Here is a 26,259-nt window from a genome sequence, read left to right as displayed (position 1 = left end):
TCCGGCAACGGAGAAACGGCAGAGCCTAGCGCGGCATGTCATCAACCGCCCAGGCACCACTTCGACATCATTCATCGACAAGGTTCATCGAAATAGGCCTGCGAAGGCTCGCGATCGAGGTCAAGATGAAGGAAGAGAGTAAGTCGCATGGCCGTTATTCATCATATGACTTCAGACACGGACTAACATCGCGCCGCAGCCACGAAGCGCAAGGCTGAGGAGGAGCCGTCCTCCCCGATCGCGAATAAACGGGTCAAGCACAATGAGTCGGCCGAACCAGAAAAGAAGCCGGCGATGAAGCCCATCCCCTTCCCTGAAAAGGTGAGTTCTACTCTCCAAAGCTGCGTCGCGACCATCGCGCAGTTGATGCTCGCTACGCGCTCTCCATGCGCGTCCTCCACTCGGACCCGCTGAAGCTGACCACGACTTGCGACAGCCCGCCGTCATCGAAGAGCGCACCGGCGAGATCGAGTTCCGGGTAGTCAACAACGATAACGAGCGCGAATCCCTCATCATCCTCACCGGTCTAAAATGCATTTTCCAAAAACAGCTCCCCAAGATGCCGAAAGACTACATCGCGCGACTCGTCTACGACCGGACCCACTTGTCCATCGCGATCGTCAAGAAGCCCCTCGAGGTCGTCGGCGGCATCACCTACCGTCCCTTCAAGGGCCGTCAGTTCGCCGAAATCGTCTTCTGCGCCATTAGTTCTGACCAGCAGGTTAAGGGATACGGAGCGCATCTCATGTCCCATTTAAAGGACTACGTCAAGGCAACGAGCGACGTAATGCACTTCCTCACGTACGCTGATAACTACGCCATCGGATACTTCAAGAAACAAGGTTTCACCAAAGAGATCACGCTAGATAAGAGTGTATGGATGGGATACATCAAGGATTACGAGGGCGGTACGATTATGCAGTGTTCAATGCTGCCCCGCATCAGATATCTCGAAATGGGTCGCATGCTCTTGAAGCAAAAGGAGTGCGTCCAGGCCAAGATTCGCGCCTACTCGAAATCGCACATCGTTCACGCTCCGCCAAAGGAATGGAAGTCTGGTGCAAAGCCAATTGACCCGCTCAGCATCAGCGCCATCCGGGCATCAGGCTGGTCCCCCGATATGGACGAGCTCGCCCGCCAGCCCCGCCATGGACCCAACTACAACCAGCTTCTCCACCTCCTCAACGACCTGCAGAACCACCAGTCCGCCTGGCCCTTCCTCGTGCCCGTCAACAAGGACGATGTCGCCGACTACTACGAAGTTATCAAGGAACCCATGGATCTTAGTACGATGGAGACCAAGCTCGAAGCAGATCAGTACGCCACGCCAGAGGACTTTATCCGGGATGCTAAGCTCGTCTTCGACAACTGTCGCAAGTACAATAACGAATCTACGCCATATGCGAAGAGCGCCAATAAGCTGGAGAAATACATGTGGCAGCAGATCAAGGCCATCCCCGAATGGTCTCACCTCGAGCCGTAGAAGGGCTCGATGAGACCCGAGAAGGGCGATCCAAGAAAGGAAACGCCGCCGCAGGAAACTCCAAAGGTTACCGATACTCCTTCGGGGGGGTTGAGGCGGCGGTCGCATAGGGTGCGTCGTGTGTCGTAGGCTTGGTTGGTCACGAAGTAAGTGCAACGAAAAAGAAAACATCGGGTTGAGTGGGTTTTGAAGCTTTAAGGAGTTAGTTGGCGTTGGGTGGCGACTGTAATTTCTCTATTTGATAAGGTACTATCGGATAGAGCTTTCAGGAAGATTACCAGCAGGGTGCTTCTAGTCGGGTCTGGTCGTGGCGTTTGGGGGGGACGCCGCGAGGCTGTTATCAAGCCAACGACTGAATTGAGATATTTTACCAAAAGTCGCACCTAAAATTGCATTTGATTTGTCTTCACGAGCATGACACGTTTGTTGACACGACACGTTGCACAAATAAAAAGTTGCTCAGGGTTATCGCCAAAATTAGCACTTTTATAACTAAGGGCTCTTAGTTAGATACATACGGCCTCGTTGGATGCGGGCCTCGAAATGCAGAGAGTTCTCGTTTCCTCGTAAGCTCTTGTGCTCGCTCATCCAATCCCTTGCAAATCCCACAGAAACATAAGAGCAATCCTTCCAACGCCATATGGGGGAATAACCGAGTGATGTGTAGTAAAGCTGTCGCTCCAATAGAGCGATCCTCCCTTTGCCCAAAAACTCAAGAAACTCTAGTAAGAAAGTAGAATCAGACTGAGAAATCGCCTCTTCGACTGGAGATGCGGGTCGAGGCACTTGTGGAAATGGCGCGTCACACCCGTTGCCGAGAGTCGAGACTACGGAAATCGCAGATCTTCTAAGGATGACAACGGGGCCCAGTTCCACATTGCGCTCCAAGTGCCTGGGTCGGTGTATGGGTAACTCGGTGGCCAAGGTCCCACGAATTCAGCATGGTAGGCATCGACATCGAACTCGCCGGTGAGCGGGTCTATGATCGGTCGGTCTATGGTCGGTGGGCGTCTGCTCGGCACCATGATTTCATGCACAGTTCGAGACAGCTCTTCCGCGCTGATCACATGCGGTCGGTCAACAAATGTCTCAGGCCCACGAGAGGAGAGTTCAGGCGCCGAAACTTCCTAGGCGCCGGGTGCCTGTGCCGTCCTCTGCAAATTTGGGCTAGCTGCGCTGTCGCCGACAGGGAGTCGCAGATCCGAATATGTACGTCTCCAGTTCGTGATTCCGCCAATGTGATGTTCGTCAGTGCCTCTTCGTTCGCGCACCGCATTGCGACTTGAGATAGAGGGCAAGCGGGGAGGTGCTGCAGTCTCCTCGCCACTGCTGGCGTTCTGGTTCTCAAGAGTACGGCGGATAATGTCGTGAAGGAAGTCGGGTATGTCTTGCCACTGACCAGCGCGGGCAGCGCTCAGCATGCGAGGGGGGAAGAGTGCTTGCGGCACAACTGCAACGGCTGCCGCATCGGCTCTCGATGGCGAGATGTCGTCGTTTGAGAGATATGGCAGCTCGCCATTCTCAATGACGTTCTTCAGCCACTGCTCCCATTCCTCGTCCAAGACGGTGGACATGTCTCCGGCCTCTCGTCGTGCTGCCCCCTCTCTCAATCGCTGATTCAGAGCAACACCGACGCTCTCAAGTTCCTCTTCACTCTCTTCGCCGTCCATGTCCTCGTCTCCAGGGTCAGTGGCATCGTCCATATCCACAGACCTTGATCGAGGGTTTCGAACCGGGGCCGCTGGACGGTCCTCTGGCTCAATCCAGTCAGGGAAGCCATCTCCCGCGGTGTCTCTGATGGAGATGCCTTGCTCCTTCTCATAGCGCTCCTTGGCCCATCGTGTGCCCTCCCACTTGGTCAGACCCGCAATCTCGTTGGGGGTCAGACGGAGATTATCAAACGCTCGGAATAAGCGGCGGTGCCAGGTCCAACGACTCAGACGGATACGATGGATAGGGTTGCAGTAATCCAAGCCCGGGTACTTGGCTTCTTGGGTGTCGAGATGGCCGTAGAAGGAGTGGACCTCTTGACGAACCTCCAGAATCAGGCTGCGCTGCAGGAGAGCATGGAAGTTCTGAGGATCGCTTGCGCGAGGCTTGGGAAACATGTGCTCGTAAACGAGCTGGTCGATGGGGCGGCCCTTCATTTTCGGTATCGGCTGAGAAGGGTGGAATCTGTAGCTGAATTTGGCGCAACAGGCGTGCAATCGGATGGGATATTTGTAGCAGCCCGCAACCAGGAGGACAGGCGTTGGGAACGCAGCCTCTGTATCGTGCTGTTGGTCCGCTCACAAGTTGTCTATGTATGGTGGGCACTGATAGCGGCCGTAGAAGAAGTCGAGGCGTCTTCGTCAAGTTGGCGGAGAGGAGTCGTCAAATTTTTGGTCGACCGATTTATTGAATCGTACGTCACGGCCAGGGAGAGAGGGGGGGTTCGGGAAGGAGCTAGGGGCCGATCTGTCGCTGTGTCGTCCGAAGAAGGGAGTTTGAAAGGTGAAGCGGTCTGCGCTTCAACGTAAGTTGTCGTGTTCGTGTGGAGGGTAGAGGCCGATTTTTTCTTGTTCAACGAGGGGCAGTCGAAGAAGAGAGGAAATCGTGAACATGGGAGAGTGTAAACGGGAAGAAGTCGGAAGTCAGCGGCGAGAGGCGGGTAGGGTGGGAGGGCGAGGCGAGGCGAGGGCGTGTTGCGTGAGCGTTGGTGAGTTGTGATGGGGAATCCAGGTATAGGGTGTGGATATTTGATCGTGGGCCCTGTCGGGTGGGACATGGACGTGGGACGGGGATTCGGGCGCGGGCTCCTTCAGAAGGAGGTACAAAGACGAAGTACGTAAGGCCCAGAGTAAGGTAGGTAGGTATGCGTACAGAGTAGGTACCCCGACCTTAATTATTAACTGAGATGGTGGTGCCCTTTCTCCGGGTACATAGAGTGAGTGCAGCGGCGACTGCGGCGACTGCGGTTGGAGTATCCCAAGGAGAAAAAAAAAAAAAAAGGGACTGGACGGGGAATGCCTTGGCTGACAAAAATAACACAGGAGGCACCACCCATCATCTCCTTCCCATCCTTCAAGAAAAACAAGCGACCAGCACCTTCCATTTCTCGAGAGTTCCCATCTCTTGATATTACTGGACCGTGCTAAATATTTGGTGCCTGCTTCATATGCTACGCCTCATGGTTGGTAGCGCCTTCCCACCGTGCGTGCGTGCCTACCTTACCGCAAGGCACCTTGCCGTATTCTCACGTACATAACCCGAAATGGTAGCTCAGGGAAGGAACTGTCTGCACGCACGCACCTTTTATGGCTGGCAGCTTCCTATGATTGACTTTTTTGAGATCAAGTTACGGATACCCTCAGACATTCTTGAGGTTGAGTCTTGCAAGGTCCCCGTCCCAAATCATACATGTCAATATGTCGGGCCAATTCGCGGACTTTGAGGTATAAAAAAAAAAGAGCCCCGCACTTCTCTCTGTCGCTGCCGCGCCCGGTACTTGGACCCCTAAAGGTATCTTTCCTCCCGCCGCTTCCCTCGAGGTACCTCCACCCAACCACGGGTAAGCCAAGGTATATTTCCTTCTTCGGACTGAACATACCGGAGCAAACTGCACTACCAGTGACTACTACAGTACAACAACGGTCACTGATTCGCTCTACAGCTTGAAAGAGTCCATTGGTCGTGCAGGGCCTGGAACACGCGATCGTCGACCTCGATTCCGCCGTTGGGATGGTGGGTGCCTCGTTTTCTCGCAACCGGTCCTGCCTCTCCCAAGTTTCACGCTGTCGCTTTCCCTACCGATACTCGGTGACTCGGTAACAAAGGTGGTGGAATTTGGACTTGGGGAGTCAAAACAAGGCAAATAGGCCCCTCTGCCTCTCTGGGTCTGTCAAAAGTCAGCACCTGTCGCACAGGGGGCGCCCGAGTCATTTCCATCACACGCTTGAGCGACAATCCTTGGCCTATGACATCCTCATCGAGCCAACTTTGTCGCTCAGTCCAGGAAACCGCAACATGACGGACCGAAATGGCGAACCCGGACATCATGGGTGCCTATGCTTTAGCGACCGACGAAGGTTGCTCCTCTGCTTCTCAAGGTAAGGTAGGCTTCATCACTTCCCCTCTCTCACAAAACCCTCGCCGCATCACAGCATCCTACAAGGATTGAGGCCACCAAAGGTCAGATTGAGACCTCGACTAAGACCTGCTGGACCTGACACAGGAGGAACCCGAGCCAACGGCGCGCTTCTTCGGTTGTCCTTCGCAAACACACACTTCCATTTCGCGACGGCCAACGCACTTTGAACTTCCTATCAGCCTCCTTGTAATACCGCTTGCCCTATGGCCGCAAACCCCTCCGGCCATGGGCTCATCTGACCTCGACTGACCGCCTCGACTACACAACCCAACAGCCGCCTTACAAGCCGTCCCCTACCGTCTCAGGAACAGGGGTCCTTTTCATCGCAGCCAATCACATACTCAAAGCCTCCCATCCCTGCGGTCATCCCGCCCTTCCCTGCCTCCGCTTCATGCATTCAGGCCAAAATCTTCTCCTTCGCCCCGTCCACAGCCATCCGCAATCTCACTGGTTCCATTCTTCTTCTTCAACGACCCCCAAGGCTTGGACCTCAATCTGCTCGGTGCAGCAAGAAAAAAGGCATAGCTGCCCTCCTAATTCTCGACTCGATGGATATCTGCATCATGTTATCTCCGTCAAAAACCGTACCGTGGAGCGGGTCCCGTTCGGCTGCATGTCACTCCCGAAGGATGCATGACGCTACATCTCCGAACGGGTTGCCGCTTTTCGGCGGAGATTTTCGTCGCAAATAATTATTTTCGGGTCCGTCTAAACCTCGTCAGCGAGAGGTAACTTTACACAATACCAGACCGATACAAGACCCAGAAGAATCCCATAACTCAGCACCACCAGGGGCCCATTAGTCTCAAGTGGCCTTGGTTCAAGCACAAACCTACAATCACTACACCCACAACGGTACTGCCGTGGCATTTGGCAGATCCCTTCGTTGTGGAATGCTTCCAATCCTGCCCCACACATGTCTTGTTGCGTAAGGTAGCTTCGTCGGAACTTTGAGCGGGGGAACAGCAGACGATCACTGGAAAGCAGAACCCAATGGAATGGCTGGTAGGCCTCGTGATCGCCAATGTGCCGGCCTCTCCATCTTAACTTCGTCGGCCGCGAACCGTAAGCTCTTCAATGCAAGTTTTGCCTCAGACGTGACAGGGCTTACGCTTTTGAACATGGCACGTTGTGCCTGTGTAAGGTCATCATGGCTGTGGCTGGCTGACTAGTCAATTTAACTCAGCCTTACATAGCAAAGGCAATATCACTCGAAGACAACCTCTGCCTCCTGCTGGGTCAAGAGTCTAAATCAAGTTGAATATGTTCAATGGGCCGGCGTCTGCCATAACATCATGCGGCCTGCTAAGCACCGAGGTCCCCAGATTGATGATCATCGTCATGCTCGTGAACATGTACACGTCAAGACGATGAAGGAAAGACATTGACATGCTATCATTCATGACATGATCAATCAAGTGTTGGATTGCCTGATATTTTGAGTAACTGAGCACAACCCAATCAATTTTACGGCCGATGCAGTTCAAGCATACACATCCATGAAATCTAATGAATAAGGGGGGACTGAAGGCTAGACAGCTTTCTCAACTGGCTTGCGTTTCACTTCTCTCGAAGTATGAACAGCGCATCTACGTCTGCTGCTTGAGATAAGATTGCAATCTGCCAGTGAGGCATCAACATGTGACGGATAATGGGTTAATGCAGGCTAGGTGGCTTCTTGCCAGCGTATTTGCTATGAGATGACTTGATAAACGATACGGAAAATCAGCGATTCCAGCCCGTAACGTGTCTTCGTGATCGAGGCTGATTAGCTAGCAACGATCACATAAACCTAACAAAGAACAGAACTTGAGGGCGTAGGAGGTCAAGGTACCGAGCCAGACACTGTTGGAAATGACTGTACCTTTGAATTCCATGCCTAGTTCTGATAACCATTCTATGCAGTACTGACACATTCAAGAGAACAATAGATTCATGTTAAATAGTTATTTGAGATGAGAGCAAAACAGTTCTGATAGGAGGTGGAGAACTACTATGGTTTATAGGAGCTGGGAATGAAGGGGGAGTCGGACAGTGATGAGGGAAGACTAAACATCGACACCTTCGACCTCAACAAAATTCCCTACTCAGTGCTATCCCAATAAGTGCAGCCTACACTATACGCGATGGATGCTTCAGGCTTCGCAAAGATCTTGAGGGTTTGACGCGATTGGGTTATTCATCATAATAGATAGGATACTAAATCTAGAAAGATGCTCAAGATCCCAGAGATTGGACCGCTCTCTCTTTCTCTTTCTCTTTAGAACTCTGAAGAGGCTATATATAGCGAAGGACCGATTCCTCAACACTTCTTCCAGCCAAGGCAGACCCAACCTCAGAATATCTCTCGTCATTGCAGAGCAAGCCTCGGGTGAGAGGACAAGGAGTAGCCGCTTTGCAGACTCCCGCAGTTCTGCTGATCTTATCCACATCGAAAGCGACGTGTTATCAATGCTGGCCGGAGACTGTCGCCCATCTTCTCTGGATGCTTCATTTCAGAGTACAAAGGCGACGACGAACAGTAACGAACGGTTCCTACCTGAAATGTGCCGCAGAAATGTTCCTTGTGGTTGGGTTGGTGGGATGATGATACTGCAGGTCATCTTGAGCCATCCAACAGGGATCAACTACCGGGCTGGGAGTTCAAGCCGCACTTAATTGCCGACGACCTCAACGAGCTGGAGGCTGCTGAAGAGGAGGCATCATTCCGTGCGCGGAGAGTGGATTTAAATAGACAACACTCGGTACACGTGAGGAGGACTCTTTCAGAGCGAGCCGTCTTCAGTGGCTTGCTTACATTTACAACCCTGGCCAGATAGGATAACCGTTCTGGCAAAGCTCTGTAGATACGCATGGGACATTAATACCTAAAAGCAGTAGAATCCCCGTCGAAGTACTTGCATTTAGAAGACTAGTGTGTGAAATCAGAATATCTTGGCTTAAGAAGTACTGTATTCCTAGTAAACGGCCAATTTAGCGCATTGTCTCTGCACTACATCTAGTCTAATCGGCTCTCAGGGGCTCCGAGTAACTCGTCATGTCTTCATTGTCAACCAACTGAATTCCCTTTAAGCTCTCGTCGTCGCTATCGTCCTCCTCTTCCTGGACAGGGACGGGAAAGGTCTTGGGCCTGATTGGCAGTTCCAGACGATGGTGTGAGTCTATAGCACCATCACTCTGGAATGAGTGGATAGCAGAAGGCCTGGGAGGAAGTTCCGGCTCCTTGGTAGGCTGACTGGCATCCTTTCCGGCAGCAGTGGGAGCTGCGCTTTCGTTCTTTGCTCCCAGAGCACTGAGATTCAGAGGATCAGCAGGCTGAGAGCTTCGCGACTCTTGTTCCTCGGGAGGTGGGGAGCCTAGACTGCGGAGCTCCTCGTGGTGAGGCGAGCGCGGTCCCTGCTTCGCCTGCCCAAGACTTGCCAAGTTCAAGGGGTCACCACCGCCACCTCCCAAAGGATCGAAAGATCCAGAAACAGCTGCGCCACCAGATCTAGAGACCTTGTCCCTGTTCGGATTCTTCTTCTTCTTCTGTTCAGGCGGGACGGGATGCAACGGGTGCCGCAGCTCGTTCGGAAACCTCGCAGTCTGCTTGGACCTGATCGGCTGCGGCTCCGACTCTGGATCAGGCTGGGCCTCGAGCTGGATAAGCTCGCCCATTTGCGAACCCGCCTCCTCATCCGTGATCTTGATATCGAGGTCTTCGTCTTTTTCTATTACGCCCTCGCCACCTTTTACATTGGGGAAGCCGCACCTTGTGAGAATCTTGGCGATCAAGCTCGGGTAGCGGAGGTGCCCACTGACTTCCGCGCTGAGGTTCAGATTCTCGACTCGCTCGATGTTCTTGACTTCCTGAAGGCCTGCAATGCCTAGCTGGAGGGAGGTAGTGCGGTACAGGAATCCGAGAATGTAGTCCGTCTCCGAGTATACGTTAACGATGCGACCCGAGACCACGGACCGAAGGACCTGCCAGTGTTCCCGGTTGGACGGCACAGGGGCACCGATGAGCACCACGGTATCGACGAGCCCGAAAGCTTGACGCTCGGCAAGTGATCGCAGACACGAGTAGATGACGCGGGCACCGAGTGAATATCCGACCAGCGTCACGGGTCTTTCTCCCTGGACCTTGGCGATGAGAGCGTCAGCAAGCACGCGGCCAGCCTTGTCTGAACGGTTGCGGGCCAAATTAAAGGGGTTGTCAATCTTGGAAGCGGCGCTGATGAGATAGGCAGGCCACAGAGCGGCCCAGAGGGAAGCCAAGACGGTGCGCTTGAGGATCTCAATCTTGACATAGTTCCAAGCGTACGACGAGACAAGACCCTCGAGCTCGGCGCCGAGGGCGAGGAGCGACTTCATCTCGTAGCGCAAGGCAAAGACCTCAGACTCGTCGCCCAAGCTGCGCCACGGCTTCGTCACGTCGCCTTCGTCGTTGAGCCAGCCATTGATGCCAATCGTCACGCGCAGGCGGGCATTCTGCTTCCCATCGGGGTCAGCGCGTTTATAGTCCTTGCCCCATTCGTCCTTGAGCGGGAGGAAACGGAAATCCTCAACCTCCTTGGCGTAGGTGTCCATCATCTCGCCCGTCATCTTGGCCCCGAAGGCACCGAATAGAGTCCCGACAAGGGCACCATTCATCCAAAAGATTCCGAGAAAGCTCGCCACACCTCCGAGTCCGACACTTCCCATGATGCCGCCGATTGCGCCGGCGACCACCGGCGCCGCGAGACCACCCGTGATACCGATGACTGCGGCCCCCGCCACGGAAGCCAGACCGACTTTCCAGAAGCGGCTCTTCTGGTTCTCCTGCCGTCGCTTTGCGGCCTCGGCCTCGGCGGACATGCTGGCCTTTTGACCCTCGGAAGAAGTCGCGGATTCAACCAGAGACTTTGCGATTTCCGTCTCCTCAGCGATGAGGGCTGAGAGCGGCAGACCGAACGCAGACGTGAGGTAAAGGGCCAAGACTCTAGAGTGTGCTGAGTAGATACCAGTAGACAAGACGAGGACCAGGAGGCAGCTCAGCACCTCTTTCCTATCATTCGCTGGAATCGTAGTAAATCGGCTCGGGATGGGATGATAATGCTCCTGCAGTGCAGCAACCTCCTCATCGGCCTTGTTCGCCGCCGACGAAGAAGAAGGCTGAGTGGCATCTCCAAAGTTGATCAAATCCTCACCGACACCGGGAGACTCGGCTTGCAGCTTCTCTTGCTCGTCCAAGCGCTTCTTCCTGGCTTCGAGGATCTTATCATCGTCCCTAACCGAGACAATTTCCTTGACCTTTTCCAGAACCTCCTTCCGCCACCCGTCAAAGTGCTTCAGCGCCGCCCTCCTCAGAGCCCGCAGCTGAGCGCTGTGCACGCCGGAACCGCCGCGGTCCGGGTGACTAGGGCTGCTGCTACGTCCGCTGCCGCTCTGGCTGGCATCCGGGACGAAGAGCGGGGCGTTCCTGTCCTGGAGTGACGGCGAGGCCGGATTGCCGCCCGAGTCAGCTGTTTGGTCGCCGTCTTTGAGCTCGAGCTGCGAGCGCATGTAGCCCGTGATGTCGAAGAGGAGGGTGTAGAACGCTTTGCGGCGGGCCGGGTTGAGCACCACCACGAGCTGGCGGGGGTCTGCGGCCAGGGGAGCCATGATTGCGGAATGGCTCACCGCATCCAATGAGAGACTTGTGAATGCGGGTGACCGGATTAGAGAGATGGTCTGGGATCAAATCACAATTTGGAGAGAAGTATTGAGTCGGGTTGAGAGGCGGAAAAGATGTAAAACCAAGGACACGTATGAAGAGATGTAGTTGATGTAGTTGAAGTTACTCGAAGTGAGCCGAGGGTGTGAATTAGGTGTTGATCTGGAGTTAGGCAGACGTTTACTGGAAAGATCAACAGGGACTGTCAGCAGCCTGTGTCGCCGCACAGAGATTCCCTACAGACAATGCATCCTACCGAAGTTTAGGTGTTGATGTAAGCCCCCAATCCTTCCCCAGCAAAGGGCGGTCTCAGTATTCGGTCCGTGCTAATTCTCCAGTCTCCATCCTTGCATGTTCCATGTGTAAATGCCCCGGGGTGTATATTTCGTCTGGAAACGGCTCGTAAGCAAGCACTTCTCTCAGCCTGATCCTGCGATGGCCAAGGATGTGAGACATGATCATATACAGTAAAAATACGTATGAGACGCAGTGGTGCAATGAGGACGCTAGATTTGAGGGCTACAAGCCTCCGGGATTATTTGCAAATGCCTCCATGATATAACCTAACACCAGCGTATCTGGATTACGCCGTAAAAACACTTCTGTATCTCAAATCTTCCTCGATAGCCGCATCTCTACTCATCGTCCTCCATATCGTCGTCTTCATCTTCCTCCTCCTCATCCTCGTCAACCTCATCGTCATCCTCAGCCTTGTCGTCCATCAACTCGTCAGCATATTCCTCCTCAGAGTCGTCGTCCGCGGCGTTCTCTGCGAGCGCATCCTTCTCCTCCTCCTTGCGCTTCTTCTCGTCCTCTTTCCTCGCGTCCTCGAGCGCCTTGGCCTTCTGTTCTCTAATCTTGCGCTGCACGACAACGTACGCGCCGAGCGGCGTCTTCTCCCACTCGAAATCGCGCAGGAAGGCATCCACCTGCGCGCGATCCTTGGGCGCGAACTCCACCTTGGCACGCTTCTCCTCGATGAACTTGGCGTTGGTCTCGAGCTTCTGTACCAGCAGCACGATCTGCGAGATGACCTTGTTGTTCTTGTTACCGGTCTTGATCTTGCGCGCTCCCTTGAGCCAGCGCTTCAGCTGGATAAGGACCGGCAGGGTGAACTCGGGGAAGGCAATGTTCTTGCACCAGATGGTGAAGTACTCGCTGAAGAGCTCGACGACCTGCTCGGCGACGCCGTCCTGGTAGACGCGGGTGCGGAGATACGACTTGGGCGCCTTGTAGGCAACGTGGAAGTCGAGGGGCTTGATGGACGAGGCCTTCGGGAACCGTCTCATGTCGGCGGACTCAAGAACCTCAATCAGAGCTGAGGCGAGGGGAATGTAGGTGTTGGTTGCGCGGGAGAGACGGAGGATGGAGCGGATCAAGTGGAAACGCAGGGGGAAGAACGTCGGCGAGGGGATGAGACGCATCGCTCCCAGAGTAACTTGCACAAGGGGGTAGATCAGGAGCTTGAGCTGACCCTCCTTGCCAGTCTCCGCCTCCTTGAGGGGGCTGCAGTGCTCCGAGAGCACGCATGACCAGAAGTCGAGCGAGTGGGTGTATTGCCAGTTGTAGATGATCTTGTGGGCGTCCTTCTCCTTCTTGACAATGCTATTTCTGAGGTGGATGGCGAGTTGGCGGATGAAGGTGAAGGCAGTCGTGTAACCGACGTTTTGGTCGATGCCCCAAAGCTCAGCAGCGGAGTTCTTCAACAAGTTGATGCCCTGGATGGTGTTGGCGTTTGTTGTCCTGCAACCGGAGACGAGTCCCTGGTACACCGTCTTGAGCACGGTCTCGCGAAGGCCCTTGTCACCGATGACAACCATTTTCCGCAGGACAAGGAAAGAGGTGATCTTTGTTGTTTCTGAGCTGGCCGGTCTGGCCCAGTAGTTGACAACAGTCTTGATAAGAGCCTTGAGAAGCTTGCGGAAGGACATGAGGTAGGGAACGAGAGGCTCTAATGAGCCGATGGTGAGCTTAAGAGTAGCATCGTCGGACAGTGTGCCGAGAAGATGGATGATGGACGCAGTGAAGGTCTTGATCATGATGGACAGGGTGTGGAACTTCTTCGAGTCGGTAGGCACGTAGATCTTGCCAGACGCAGACTCCTTGATGGGCAAGTGGTGTGAGATGATCTCAGGTATTTGCTTCAAGGCAACGATCAAGATGTCGTGGAAGACCTCGGGGCTGGAGACGGTGTATCTCTGCGGGGTCGAGTCGTCGGCATCGTCCTCGTTGAGATGCGCGGCGCAGCGGAAAGCCAGGACAACCTGACGGGCAGCACGCAAGCTCTGCTTCTCCGCGAGAAGCTTCTTCCACTTGCCCACCATCTCGCGCGTGAGCTCATTATCCGCGGCGACCACCTCCTCGACCTCGGCCTTCTTGGAAGCCTTCTTGCGCTTCTTCTTCGGTTGTTCCTCCTCTTCCTCCTCGTCGGACTGGTCGCTGCCGGCGCTGAGCTCGTCCACTTCAGCGAGGTCGGCATTCTCGTCAAAGTCGAGGGCTTCCGGGTCGTTGTCCTTGAGGAACTTGTAGAATTCGGGGTCGTTTTGAGCGAGCTTGTCCATGGCCTCCTTGGTCATGCCGAGGTTCTCGTCGTCGTCGTCGTCACCCTCGCCGTCTTCGCTATCGCTTCCAATGGGCTCCTCCTCGACGGAGAATTCCGACCCGCTGCCCTCTTCAGAGTCTTCTTCCTCGGCCTTCTTGGCGGGCGCATCGCGCTTCCGCTTGCCGAGCTTCTTTGTCGCATTCTTGTCGATGATATCCTCGAAGCCGCCCTGGAAGAAGTCGTCCACACTCATGGCGCTGACCTTGGTATCCTTCTTGTGGCCATTGGCCTTTGCCTTGGCGGCGGCCTCGTCATTCTTGAAGAATTCGGAATCCTTGGTCTTCTTGGTCGCCTTCTTGGCCTTGACCTGGTGGCGCTGCTTGATCTTTGCCGTCTCCTTCCTCTTATCCAAAACGCCCTTGAGCTTGGTCTTTTCAAACTTCTTGGTCGCCTTGAGGTTCTTCTTCTGGGAACCCATGATGAAGTATGGAGCCGGGGGGGTATTCGGTCCTGTGTTGGGGGGGTAAAAAAAGAAGTTTTGGCTGCAGGGACTATGGGAAGTGGACGCGGGAACTTCGAGACTTTCTCAATGGCAGCAATTGCACGGCGCCCGTCCAAATTTTTTCTGAACGCTTATCTTATCAGAAAAGCACGCTAAGCCCCCTTTGGCGCTGGTCCTCGAAGGTTTGCCCCACGTTGTACCTTGGGCGTGGGAACCACCACACCCATGTCTTACGTCCTTGGCTGTGGCTCTGCTACACACCTGTTTGCACCAGCATTTACTTCCTGAGAGCTCGACGACAGCTCAAAAGCTATCTGACGACCATGAAGTCGACCACGATCCAAATACAGCTGCAAAGATGATGCCCCGGCAACCCTATGCGCCGACACCGCATAGCTATATCCCGAATACCACATTATCGGCAACCATCAATCTCGATGAGGCAAGTCGATTCGAATGTTCACTCGCCGTCACCCATCCCCTCCAACAACTGCCCCGCCCCCGCAGGCAACATCTAGCTAACATGACGATGCGTCACAACAGGAGGTGAAGCTAGCCGACACCCGCGCCGAGCGCGATCTGCAAGACTCGCTCGCCGAGATCTTCAGCATCATCGTAACCCTCGACGAGCTCGAGAAGGCTTTCCTGAAAGATGCGATCCCCGAGGCCGATTACACCGAGATTTGCGAGCGCTCCCTGAAGCAATACAAGTCCATTTTGGCAGACGAAACAGTAGCAAAGGCCTTTAGGGGCCTGGAGGAGTTCAAGGCGGAATGGGATGTTCGTATATCCTTTCTCTCTACTAGCCACCATAGTACACCTTGCTGACCCTGTTGCCCACCCTAACAACAGCTCGAAGTCCCCCGCGCAACAGAGCGCATCCGCGTCGGCATGCCCTCGACGACCGTGACAGCCTCATCAAGCGCCGCCCCGGCCCCCGCAGCCGCCGGCAACACGAGCGGCACGCTCATCCTGGAAGCGACGCAGGAGTTCATCACCTTCCTCGACGCCGTCAAGCTGGGCCTGCTCTCCAAGGACCAGCTGCACCCCTTGCTGTCCGACGTCATCCAGTCCGTCAACAAGGTCACGGATCGCGACTTTGACAACAGGGGCAAGATTGTGCAGTGGCTCATCACGTTGAATCAGATGAAGGCCACGGACGAGCTGAGCGAGCAGCAGGCCCGCGAGCTTGAGATGGACATCCAGCAGGCTTACCAGGGGTTCAAGAGCACTCTCACGTAAAAAGGGGGGAAGATGACAAAAGAAGGGGAAGGATGTGTTGAGAGGAACTTTCTGTTTTTCTCTGTGGATAGATACCAATGCAGAGCGAAACCCACCAGCTCTTGATTTTTGACCAGCCATTCTACTTTTTCCCCTATTTGCCTGTGAAGACTGCATGTCATACCTCGTGAAGAACGCCAGGTCAATCAACCATCCCGTCCCGTTCGTCATCTCCCTAGACCAAAAACGTCCAGAAGCTGGGATACACAAACTCATTCTCAAATATTCTCCTCACCTGCTCCAACACAAACCTCTCCACCTTGCCCACATTCTTCAAGCTCTGCTTCCCTCCGTCCCGCAGACCAATCTCGCTCTCAACCTGTATCTCCTGCAGCAGCCCGCCAAACCTCTTACCAGGCTCGCTAGGGCCCGCATCATCCGCGCCCACGGCCGTGACCGCGTCCTCGGGGCTCAAGAAGCAAAACTGCACCCTCTTGCGGATATGCGCCATCACGCCCACGCCATCAAACGTCAGGCCCGTGACGCTCAGCTGCACGGGGATCCCTACGAAGCTCGGCATCGGGTAGTCGAGCAAAATCTCCGCCGTCAGCCGAAGCCTCACGTCGCCGGCGTACCGTATGCGGAACACGGCCTGCAGGTCCTCGGGCCTCGGCTCCCGAAACCGCGGCGCGTTGCCGTTGTGATTGTTGCTGCCGTCGTCGCCCTCTTCCTCTTCTGGGAGAACCTCCTCGTCTTCCTCCTGGATCGCCGATCCCGCGAGATGCGTGTCCCGCGTCGGCGGCCTCGACGCCCCCGCCGACGTGGGCGCCAACGTCGACACGCTCGACTTCTCCCTCAGCTGCGCCAGCGCCGGGTTGAAGTCGCTCACGGAGATGGAGCTCTGCGAGGGGTTCCGGCTGTGACTCGGCGAGAAGCCGTTCGCCGGCGGCGAGCCGACGGGGGATAGCACGGCCGAGGTGTCTAGCCTGTTACCCATGTGCGCGCCCGCCACCGCGGCGAGGGGCGTCTGCGTGCCCGACCACCCAGTCCCGAGATGCGACTGGAAATAATGCAGATTCGACGTCCCACCGAGAATCCCCGGCGTCGAAACACCCAAAAACGGACTGGGGAAATCCCCCGACTGGCCCCGGAGCGCATGCGTGCTCAGCCGTGGCGGCATCGACGCCTCCTCCCTCTGCCTCCTCCTCTCGCCGGCGCTCAGCTGACTCCGGGGCCCATGCTGCTGCTGCTGTGCCTGCTCCTCGAGGATAGCCTGCTCCTCTTCCTCGTCGTCCTCAATGTCGGAGTTCTCCTCGTAGAACTCTGGCAGCGGGTCGGTGATGTCTTTGAGTTCTAGTTCCGGGGCGATGGTGCCGAATTCAAAGTCGTGTACTTTGACGGACTTTATGAAGCGCGGCAGAGGCACGGCCTGAAATTTGGTGTGAATGAAGTCACGGATGCGGAGGGCCAGAGCCTCTCCGTCCGGGCCCGTCGTGAGCGTTTCCCAGTTGAGGTCTATTGACATTAGAGCTTTTGTTTTGTGTGAGAGGAGGAAAGAGAAGTGAGTGCCGAGTTGTTGAATAATTGAGGTAGTGAACTCAGGTAAGGTGTGGTAGGCACTGTGCATACAGGGTCGACGATGGATACCTTACCCTTAGGTTGTTCAGTTTGCCCTGTGCTGCGACTCAGTGACTTCCAGGTTACGCTAGGCGGGGTGAGAACGGCAGCATTTGGCGCTAAATTGGCATTTCAGTGGACCGAGTTGCTCGTTTCCACAGGTTGAGCTCACGGACAGCACAAGGTGCTTATGGCCTCGCCATTACCTTTCACCACGCCTGCTCGATCATTATGGAGGGCTTCATTCGTCATTTATATGTCATTGGAGGGTATCTGAATTGTGAAGGCCGTGATTCATCAACGCCGTAATGCTACCTTGGGTTGTTTCTTTTGCGGACTCTAACAGTACCGTCCACTCCATCAGACTAGAATGCCTCCATACTCATCAATCCATCCATCCAGGTTAATAAAGGAAAACGCCAGCAATGCAATGCTCTTCTCGCTCTCAGTGCTATAGCAGTTCATGTAATTACAGTCCACGAGCCCGTAACAGACAATGTTCATGGGTAGCCAGGGCATTAATCGGCCTTGGCATCCGATTCGAATCGTGGCCTCATGGTGTTGTTGAGTTGAGGCACGCCGAATTGATGCCAGCAATTTGGCGCTTGGAGGATGTATCTGGACAGCCTATTAGCCAATGATCACAAAGAACATGTCGAAGGATATCCAGTGAACACATACCTTGCCATCGCCTCCCGGAAACGAGACTTGTATTCCTTCGGACTGGTCACTGTCGGGCGATTTCTGCCACCGCCAGCAAATCCTCGATCTTTGATCCAACTCTCGAGTTTCTTGTCCCACGTGTACGTCCGAATGCAGTCAATGATACCAACAACCAACTCCTTCTTAGCTTCGTCCACTGCGATCATCAACGAGTAGTCCATCACGTTCTGTCTTGCGAGGAACAGGGTGTCGTTCCAAACCTGAGCTTTTGTCAGTATCAAGCCTATAACGCCTTGTCTAGGCAACTTACGGATGCTCTCAGAAGCTTCTTGGAATGCTCGCGCGCGAATAAAGGAGACTCATAGATGAATTCAACCATGTTCTCGTCGAGGAGCACCTCGTTCTGCTCGCCTGTGGACTGGATCTTGCGATTGCGCATTGATCCTTTCAAGTCGAAAAGACGGGTCGGGCCACGGTCGTAAAAGAGGTTCTCCATCAGGAGAAGATCAAGCTTGATCTCGACGCCAGTGACTGGATTCTTGATAATGAGTTGGAAGAAACCCAGCATCTTGGCAATGACAGAGGGCAAATCATGGAATAGAGCCTCTGCCATGATGCCGAAGTAGGCTGGAGCGAATCGCAGGAAAGCCGACGTCTCAATCGGCGACAGGCCCTACTTGTACGTTAGCTCATGAGCTGCAGCATGGAAATCTAGATAATAGGGTGTCATCTTACCTTCAGAACCAATCGATCATCAAGGGTCTTGAGAAACACCGACTTTGTTTTCCCGCCCTTCGAGTCCCATTTCAAGCAGCGAGAAAGAGACTCGACAATGCGATCTGCAACACCGCACTTCCGGCGAAGCGCATCGAATTGCTCGGCATAGAAGATCTTGCAGAGCATTGTCGCGGAACCTTCCTTGAATTGGTACTTGAGATGAGTGCCCGTGGCCCTGAGCAGACTCTTCTCCAGGTCGCCCTCTTCCATCATGAATTCACCGCCAGTGTCAGACATACCCGAAGACTTGCCCTCAAGATTCGATGCCTCATAATCCTTTTGTATGGCCATCCGCTCTTGACGGCGAATATCAGCCAGCTTCGTGCGGTAGTCATCAGAGCTTAGGGCAAAAGCAATGACGGAGGAAGGCTCGTCCTCTCGTACAATCACGTCCGAGTCGAGGAAAATATGATCGCTGGCATTGACCGGGTAATCCAACTGAGGCCAGCCGCTCGCAGATCGCTCGGCCCAGAAGTTTGTGAGCATCTTCATCAAGCTAGTCTTTTGATGCTTGGGCAGTTCCAACGGAATCTCCGTGCTGGGCTCAAGAGAATCTGCAAGCTCCTTCACATCGGGCAGTAGGTCGCCTAATATGGATTCTTCGTTATCGCTTTGCCCCTCGTCATCGGATCCACCGTGACTGGCAGTTACTGTCGCAGTGTCATCAGTCTCTCCGCCGACATGGTGCTCTTCGGATGCGGCCGGAGCTTCTGTTGCGGGATGTGGTTCCCCCACGGGCGGCATTGTGTCAGGTTCCGTGCGCACAACACCTGGAGGTGCCGGGGTAACGGGCGCAGTCTTCGGCTCGAGAATCTTGATCTCGTTGTTTTGTTCCGTGTTTGACGGTCCGGCCTCCTGGACGGCATTGTCAATGTTGTGATAGACCTCCACAATGGCCTTGGTAGCCGAGCGTGGCAGTCCGGCACGAGGCTGGTGTTTCATAAGGCGCTTTCTGCGATCTTCCCTTTGCCTTTCCTTCTCGAATTCACGGCTCAGTTGTTCAAAGTGCTTGGCAATCCTAGATACCTGAGACGACACATGCGTATCCTTCTTCTTGGTGATCAGCCGAGGGATTGAGGAGGGACCGGCCTTTCTATGGCTCTTCATTCCCAACGCCATGAACGGTTTCTTTTCCACTTTGAAGGATGTCTCGCTGGAGTTTTCGCTGGGCCCTGCACTATCCTTTGGCAAGATTGACTTGGCAAAGCTTGGTTGGGATCTCGGTAGCGTTTGGGCGGGCTGAGATAGAGTTCTAATCATCGGAGCCCTGCGAGCCAAAGTTCGCTCCGGGTTTGTTTTCGGTGCCTCGGCGGGCTCGTTGGCTGGGGGCAACTCGTTACCCATGACCTGTTGCTCACGTCGAAGTTGCTCAACTTTCTCTGAAAGAGAAATTCCGGTCGAGGTCGTAGTCAGTGGCGGTCTGGCAGTTGGTGAAGTCGCCTCGATAGCACCCGAAACGCTCGAAAGTTCTCCAGCTTCGTCGATGGCAGCAAAGGAGAAAGGACTCTTCCCCTTCGGTGAGCTTGGGGTAGCCAAGTCCAGTGGCTCTACTCTCTCCAGGACGGACTCGGCCAGCGTACTGATTTTGCTGGTTTCCGAGGACTCAGGATTCTCGTCTCCGGCGGCAGGCTTGTCCTTGGCATCAGGTCCAGATTCTTGGTCTTGAGATGGCTCTGGCTCTGGAATGGGCTCCTTTTCCTTAAACTCCTCAGGCTCGTTCTCCGGCTCGCCTTCATTCTTGGTCGTCTCCGAGACACCTTCCTCACTAGGTTCAGTTGGGTCCGTTGGTTGAGTGGAAGACTTCTCATCAGCATCATCCGAGAAAGTTTGAGACGGCGGTTCCCCAGAGTCCACAGTGGAGTTTCCATCTGTGGAGGGAAGAGACTCTCTTGATTCGTTGTCTGAGAATATCTTCTTGAGCTGGAGCATCGTCAATTGTCGCAAATCTTTGTCCGGCAAGAAGTCGGTCTCGAATTTGGTGAAGGAAGCATCCCAATCTCCAGCCTTCTCCAGCATCTCTCTGACAATGGCATTGAACGGAATGACTTCGTAGTACTTGGAATTGACGTAAGTTTCCTGAAGTCTGCGGGTCAACGCGACTTGATCATCCTGCGCTTTCTTGGCAAGTCGGTCAACTTCAGTCTTACACGCATCGGCCTTTTCAGGTAGGACGCTATCGATGCGGATACTCTTGAGCCTGAACTTGACAGAGTTGATGAAGCGCGCCCATCGTTCTTCGATTTTGTTAAAAATCTCGTTCTTGAGCTTTAGGTCGTTTTCGACCTTCCACGTAATCCGAGCTCTGGGAACGACAATTTCGAGAAGATCGATGGGATCGTAATGAATCCTCACCCAGGTGTCGCGGTAATGGAAGTAACGGATGTGGTCGCGGTGATGGTCGTGCGGGCAGCCAGAGAACTCGTGGAGCCGCAGGCCCCTGCTCCAAAAGAGAAGCTCAAGGTACTTGCCAAAAGAGTATTTCCATGTGCTGTCAGACATCCCCATCTCAGGAGAATCCTTCTTGCATGTTTTGCAGTAGCTCCACATGGTTATGCCGTCCAAGTTGCGTCTTTTCGCCGCCGGCTCAACAAAGATAGTGACTCGCGACTCATCGTGGACGTAAGTGCGATGATGCGCCGTCATCTTCCGGTCACATCCATTGGCTGTGCATATCGAGTCCTTACTGATGCACAGGTCTTCAATGTACTGACCGAGAGTGCAGTCCGGATCCATGCTTCCGCTCTCGTCGACATGCTCATCGTAGAACGCAATCGCGATCAATCCAGGTTCCGAGCACGGAATTTTCGTCTCTGTACAAATGACTGAGTACAGAACGACAATGTTCTGGTGGGAATAGGGATCGAAAAGGTCGAGGTTGCCCTGGATGTAGTTTTCCCATTGCCGGGTCTGAAGCTGGTAGTTGTACAGCGCCTTGTCATATTCGGCATCGTGGACGGCGTGCAGGATTTCCATAACCTGGCGTGGCGCCTTCTGTCCAATAGCATGTACCATTTCAGGCTTGATGAGCTGGAACTTTTGCGACTTTGATTTTTCGGCATCAATCTGTTCTTCAACAACATCTTGATCTCTCAGGCGCTTCAAGTAGACCAATCTCCGTTCTTGCTCTCGCGCCTTCATGAGCAAGTAAGGCTGCGCAAACTTGACGAATGGAGAGGCCGACAGAATCTTGGTCTCGTATCTCGCAACCATATCGCTATAGTATGTTGGCATCGGCACGTCTTCTGGCACTTGAGACTCAGGAGACGTGGGTGGAACGTGAGAGGCATGAAGAGATACAAGCGGAGGTCGTTCTTCTGCAACAGGCTCTTCAGTCTGATCTGATGAAACGGTCCCCTCAGCAGTGACCAGCGACGTGCCGTCACTTGTTTGTGTAGGGAGTTCAGACTCAGGGGGCGAGGTCTTCAATATCTGTGGTCCCGTCTCTGCGAGTTCAGTTGATGCGCTGAGTGATTTAGGACCATCCTCAGGATTGTGGCGGAGAGATGATGACAGGGAGGACGATTCCTCGGGCTCTGCTGGTAGTTGGATGTACTCGTCTCTCATTAAGCACGTCTCCAGCTTCAAGTTGTAGACAACATAGACCATGAACTCTGTGATCTTCTTCATTTTCGAGAGGACTTCAGTTGAGTCGCCACGAAGAGCGATCGTACAACCAAGCTTCTCAGAACACCCTGAAAGGAAGATGTACGTCTTCTTCTTTCCGGGATAGTTTTTGTTGACATAGGTCTTGACTTCGAAGCCGCCAGATCTCCCTACCTGGACTTGTAAGGCCAGCATATCGAGAGAGGAGATGATGTCCGTTTCCGCACATCTTGATACGGCTTCGATAACAGATGGCTTGACGTTGTACGCGACAGCTATGCCCGCCTCAGAGAGATATTGTAACGCAACACCAGACACGGATTTTTCGCAAAGAAGTAATTGTGGGCGCAAATTGATAATGCGATTGACGACAATTCGTAAGAACTCTTTCTCCTGCTCGATGACTGGTTGCAGGCTCATGAAGTGTTGCTGGTGACGCTGGTACTCTATTGGGAAAGAGACAATGACGATACGAGGATTCAGAATGCGGCGTGGCATGCTCTTGAGAGCAAGGTTCTTTGTGAAAATGACACCTGAGGCGTAGCTCGTGTCACCCGGTTTTCCGCCTGGTATTTTCTTCAGCTTGACGTAATGGCGAATGTCCATGTCATCTCCCACTCTAATATCGGGGGTAACGTCGTCGGTGCACTGGAGCAAAATGGGGACTAGAGCCTTTTCCCACGCTGGCACATTGGGTATGCCGGAATCTTCGAGCAACTGATGTAAGAGTCTCTTGACGTGCAGCATGCTGGATGGATTGAGCTCCACCTGTGGCTGCTTGTCCGCTTGCATCGAATCGCTTCTAGTCAATTTCGTAGCTTCAATAGCAGGATTCTCAATGGTGAAAACATTCTCGTTGGATGCAGAGGGACCCTTGAAGATGCCAGATTTGGGGCGTGGGGACCTCATCTGATGGCTCACATTGCTGAGATTGCGTCTTCTCGCGGGGCGGCCATGGCCGATAAGACTTCCAGAGCCAGCATTGTCATCCATTCCGCGGCTTGTGAAGCTCAACCCGCTGACACTCTTCTCTCCTCTCCCAAGTCGGTGTCTCCTTCCCGTGCTCAAGAACGGTCCGAAACTTGACTTCTCATGGTCGTAGCTTGACGGTTGCAGATCGGCATTTGACATGGTGGCAAATATGCTCATCTGTTCGTCGCCGCTGGACTCGTCTGACATGTAGGCAGCCAGTTCAGGGTCGATAATATTGTCGTCATGGAAAGCCGGATATTTCGGTTTCTTCGCCATCTCCTCGGTGATTCCCTTGCGGAACGGGGCTCTATCGTCTGGCATTGGTTTGAACCTCGACATGAAATTGTTGTGATGCTTCGAATGGTGTCGTCTGTGACCTGACGATTGTGGCCGGTTTGCGGATGTTAGTGACCTCAGAGAACGTGAGGAACTCGGACGGCTGAGCTGCGGTGCATCTATTTCAAGAATGGCCGAGTTTCGGTTAGAGTCGTTGATCCTTCTGGTCGCGGGTATTGCCATCATGGGTGTCTGGACAGATCTTGCGTCGCCCAAGTCCTCCATGCGATCAGCAAAGCTCGGCTCTTCAACCTCGGCCTCTGCCTGCGTGACCTTGGGGGTCGCCTTAGTTTGACGGAAAAGGGCTGGCAAAAACGAGTCGTCCCCGGAGTCGTCAGAGCCGCTCCCTTCATATAGTCGCTGATTAATGACTTTTAGGCAAGTTTTGCAAACTCGAAGAGTCCCGGTCATTCCGAATTTTGAGGCTGGGATGATGGAAGTGCACTTGGAATCAAAGATACACCCGCAGGTTCGACAATGGTGCTTTCTCCTGAAGGCCGAGAACGGCTGACCGCATATAAAACATTCTTTGCACGTTTCATCGGCCATCCAGAATTCTTTACTCAGAACCTGACGCCGCATCCTATCAAGCCTAGCGTTGACTTGTTCAGGGGCACCTTCGTTGGTCGTTGTACCAGGAATGCGCAAAGCCCCCGTCCTCCCATGTATGGGCTGAGCGGCGTGGGCAAAAGAGTCATGATGCACAGAGTCGTGGGCAGTCGTACTGATGGGGCTGGGTTCTGCGGTGACATGCTCCATGGAAGAAGACCTTGATGGGGTATAGCCGGGTGACCGGGAACGACTAATGCGATCGATAACTGCTGGTCGCTTGGGAACTAGCATCATCGACGACGTCGATAATGTAGGCGACCGGGGATCCGCAGTCTGCAGCTTAGGCAGCTGCGGTGCGCTGGTTTTGATCGGGCTCAGAGGCTTATCCGAAGGACCGTCGACAGCCGCGTCTTCACGTCTGGGCCGGGGAATAATTCCATGGGCTCGCTCGGGGAGGATTGCGCTGGGTTTTGGCTCTAGAACATCAAACTTGTGCTCATGTCCGATCCCAAATAGCCGAGGATCAGGGTGTTTGCTGATGCTCCTCCTCCCAGAGGATCGAACTGGGCCATCCTCCATGCGGACTACGCTTCTTGGTGCTGTGGCCGGAGCGACCTCTGGATTGATAGCCGTGACCGCCGAGGCTTTGGCCACGCTTGGCAAACTTTGCCTGCTGGCGGCGCTCGATTTAGACGCCGTCATGGCGGAAATGGATGTCGCTTTCGATGACTGAGGGGGATGTGACTGGCTATCAGACATGACGGTGTTCATTCCTGACGAGGAAGTGCCTGTCATGGGACCGTCGTGCGTGGTCCCCGAGTTGAACGAGGAGCTTGTGGCGGCGGTTTCTACGCGGGTGAGAGAAGCGATGGGTATTTTCGGGGTTGTAGCCGTGGTGCTAGTGCTGCGTTTCGACGCAGCATCGAAGCTATCGCCATCGTCGAGGTCTTGCTGCCTCGCTCCGCCAGCGCCCACCGCCTCCTTCAGCCGACTGTAGAGCCCGCTGAGGCCATTTTGAACCAGCTCTCCAGCCAAAACCTTTGTTTCTGTCGCCGGAAGAGACGAGGGAGGAGGAGCGAAGTCGTTGAATGTCGTCAAAGAGTCGGACTGGCTCGCCGATGTGTGGATCCTGTTCAGAGCATGGGCTAGCTGGTCCTTATCGGCCTGCGAAGCGGTGGATATGGAGTTGATAGAATCATGGCGGCTCCTAAAGCCTGGGGGCGTGGACAGAACTGCCGGAGAGTTTGGTTTCGATGGGTTGTTGCTCGCCATCTTGCGCGGGCACGAATGCGACGAGTGGATGACTGAGCTCGATGGTGTCTATAACGTGTGTAGCGCTAGCATCTTTTCATCTCAGGTTGACATGATGGACGGTCGGTGGATGCAGTGATTCGTGAGGTATCTTGAAAGATCGAAAGCTTCTCCTCGTAGTCAACCTCCGCCTAATCGGACCAAGTCTAGCTTATGTACTCGTGGGTCGTAGAAGCGAGGGGTTCGCTGTCGTCGGTAGGGGTTTCTTTGTCGATGTCTATTTCAGGACTCGAGCGTGGTGTATATATCGGCGTAGTCTCGGAAAGAACGCGGGCAAGATCAAGGATCTAAGAAGGGCACAGGTGACGAGGAGGAGAATCGACGTGGCGAATATCAGGCTCTAGGTGGATGGATGTGTCAGTGTGTGTTCGGGCGAAGAAGATGGAGCGCGGGATGTCGTGTTAGGTCCACGCCTAAGGTCGTCTGTAGAGCTGCAGAACAAGCAGTCTTGGAGACGGTGCTGATGGATTTTAGAGGGCGGACTATCCGTAGACTACTAGTCAAGGTCTAGGCCCGCGTGGCCCTGCGATGACCAAGTCGGCACAATCGTCAAACGTACCTAGGTGGGATGACACAGCGACGCAACGAAGTTGGGGTTTGGTTGAGCTGGCAGTTGGCAAGTCCCGGGGGAGGGTTGCTGCACAACGCAGCAGGTACTCCAACGTTTCGCAGAAAAGTAGGCGTTAGTGTTGTCTACGATACCTCGGGAATGGCTGACTTTGAGACGCCCTCAGGCAGTTCCATATGAGAGCCCGTTGCAATGCAAGCTGGGCAAAGGCAAATGGCGGTACGGATACCTATCGGGGCTTAAGGTACTTGACCTTACCTCATCCGTTACAACACATGTGGATGGTACCCGGTACCCGTTGCCGTCCCC

The 26,259-nt window shown here is 54.2% G+C and overlaps 7 protein-coding genes across 7 annotated transcripts; 2 read left to right on the top strand and 5 right to left on the bottom strand.

Annotated features, from left to right (window-relative positions):
* The first annotated feature begins 111 nt into the window (after window positions 1-111).
* BDP81DRAFT_349716 (Bromodomain-containing protein) lies at window positions 112-1,892 on the top strand. Its single transcript, XM_060586183.1, has 3 exons — window positions 112-138; window positions 200-321; window positions 437-1,892. The coding sequence occupies exons 1-3, from the start codon at window positions 126-128 to the stop codon at window positions 1,481-1,483; spliced, it is 1,182 nt and encodes a 393-aa protein (XP_060444648.1). The 5' UTR covers window positions 112-125; the 3' UTR covers window positions 1,484-1,892.
* A 718-nt stretch (window positions 1,893-2,610) lies between these two features.
* Window positions 2,611-3,630, bottom strand: BDP81DRAFT_394688 (uncharacterized protein; the record flags this gene model as incomplete). Its single annotated transcript, XM_060587994.1, has 1 exon — window positions 2,611-3,630. One exon carries the CDS (start codon window positions 3,628-3,630, stop codon window positions 2,611-2,613), a length of 1,020 nt encoding a protein of 339 aa, XP_060444647.1.
* Window positions 3,631-8,467: 4,837 nt separating this feature from the next.
* On the bottom strand, window positions 8,468-11,546 carry BDP81DRAFT_428926 (YSIRK family gram-positive signal peptide). Its single transcript, XM_060590471.1, has one exon. The coding sequence runs from the start codon at window positions 11,232-11,234 to the stop codon at window positions 8,616-8,618; it is 2,619 nt and encodes an 872-aa protein (XP_060444646.1). The 5' UTR covers window positions 11,235-11,546; the 3' UTR covers window positions 8,468-8,615.
* Window positions 11,547-11,662: 116 nt separating this feature from the next.
* BDP81DRAFT_428925 (Noc2p family protein) lies at window positions 11,663-14,360 on the bottom strand. Its single transcript, XM_060590470.1, has one exon. The coding sequence runs from the start codon at window positions 14,304-14,306 to the stop codon at window positions 11,922-11,924; it is 2,385 nt and encodes a 794-aa protein (XP_060444645.1). The 5' UTR covers window positions 14,307-14,360; the 3' UTR covers window positions 11,663-11,921.
* A 328-nt stretch (window positions 14,361-14,688) lies between these two features.
* Window positions 14,689-15,572, top strand: BDP81DRAFT_461407 (VPS28 protein; the record flags this gene model as incomplete). Its single annotated transcript, XM_060593766.1, has 3 exons — window positions 14,689-14,772; window positions 14,874-15,110; window positions 15,183-15,572. 3 exons carry the CDS (start codon window positions 14,689-14,691, stop codon window positions 15,570-15,572), a joined length of 711 nt encoding a protein of 236 aa, XP_060444644.1.
* Window positions 15,573-15,786: 214 nt separating this feature from the next.
* BDP81DRAFT_375233 (uncharacterized protein) lies at window positions 15,787-17,094 on the bottom strand (the record flags this gene model as incomplete). The annotated part of the gene is made up of 1 exon (XM_060586711.1): window positions 15,787-17,094. Exon 1 carries the CDS (start codon window positions 17,074-17,076, stop codon window positions 15,787-15,789), a length of 1,290 nt encoding a protein of 429 aa, XP_060444643.1. The 5' UTR covers window positions 17,077-17,094.
* A 592-nt stretch (window positions 17,095-17,686) lies between these two features.
* BDP81DRAFT_320957 (phosphatidylinositol-4-phosphate 5-kinase) lies at window positions 17,687-25,343 on the bottom strand (the record flags this gene model as incomplete). Its single annotated transcript, XM_060584569.1, has 4 exons — window positions 17,687-17,786; window positions 17,850-18,091; window positions 18,142-18,504; window positions 18,567-25,343. 4 exons carry the CDS (start codon window positions 25,341-25,343, stop codon window positions 17,687-17,689), a joined length of 7,482 nt encoding a protein of 2,493 aa, XP_060444642.1.
* Between the last annotated feature and the right edge of the window lie 916 nt (window positions 25,344-26,259).

This window comes from Colletotrichum phormii, assembly GCF_030913505.1.
Source record: "Colletotrichum phormii strain CBS 102054 chromosome Unknown BDP81scaffold_11, whole genome shotgun sequence".
In the NCBI taxonomy this organism is placed as follows: Eukaryota; Fungi; Ascomycota; class Sordariomycetes; order Glomerellales; family Glomerellaceae; genus Colletotrichum; species Colletotrichum phormii.
The sequence above is the reverse complement of the archived record's forward strand: the minus strand, read 5'-3'. Positions and strand labels throughout refer to the sequence as shown.

Excerpts from the sequence above, each read along its gene's own strand:
- BDP81DRAFT_349716 (XM_060586183.1), top strand. Across the intron at positions 322-436 it reads CCATCCCCTTCCCTGAAAAG|CCCGCCGTCATCGAAGAGCG; the intron begins GTGAGTTCTACT and ends GACTTGCGACAG.
- BDP81DRAFT_428926 (XM_060590471.1), bottom strand. The coding sequence starts at position 11,234 with ATGGCTCCCCTGGCCGCAGACCCCCGCCAGCTCGTGGTGGTGCTCAAC.
- BDP81DRAFT_428925 (XM_060590470.1), bottom strand. The coding sequence starts at position 14,306 with ATGGGTTCCCAGAAGAAGAACCTCAAGGCGACCAAGAAGTTTGAAAAG.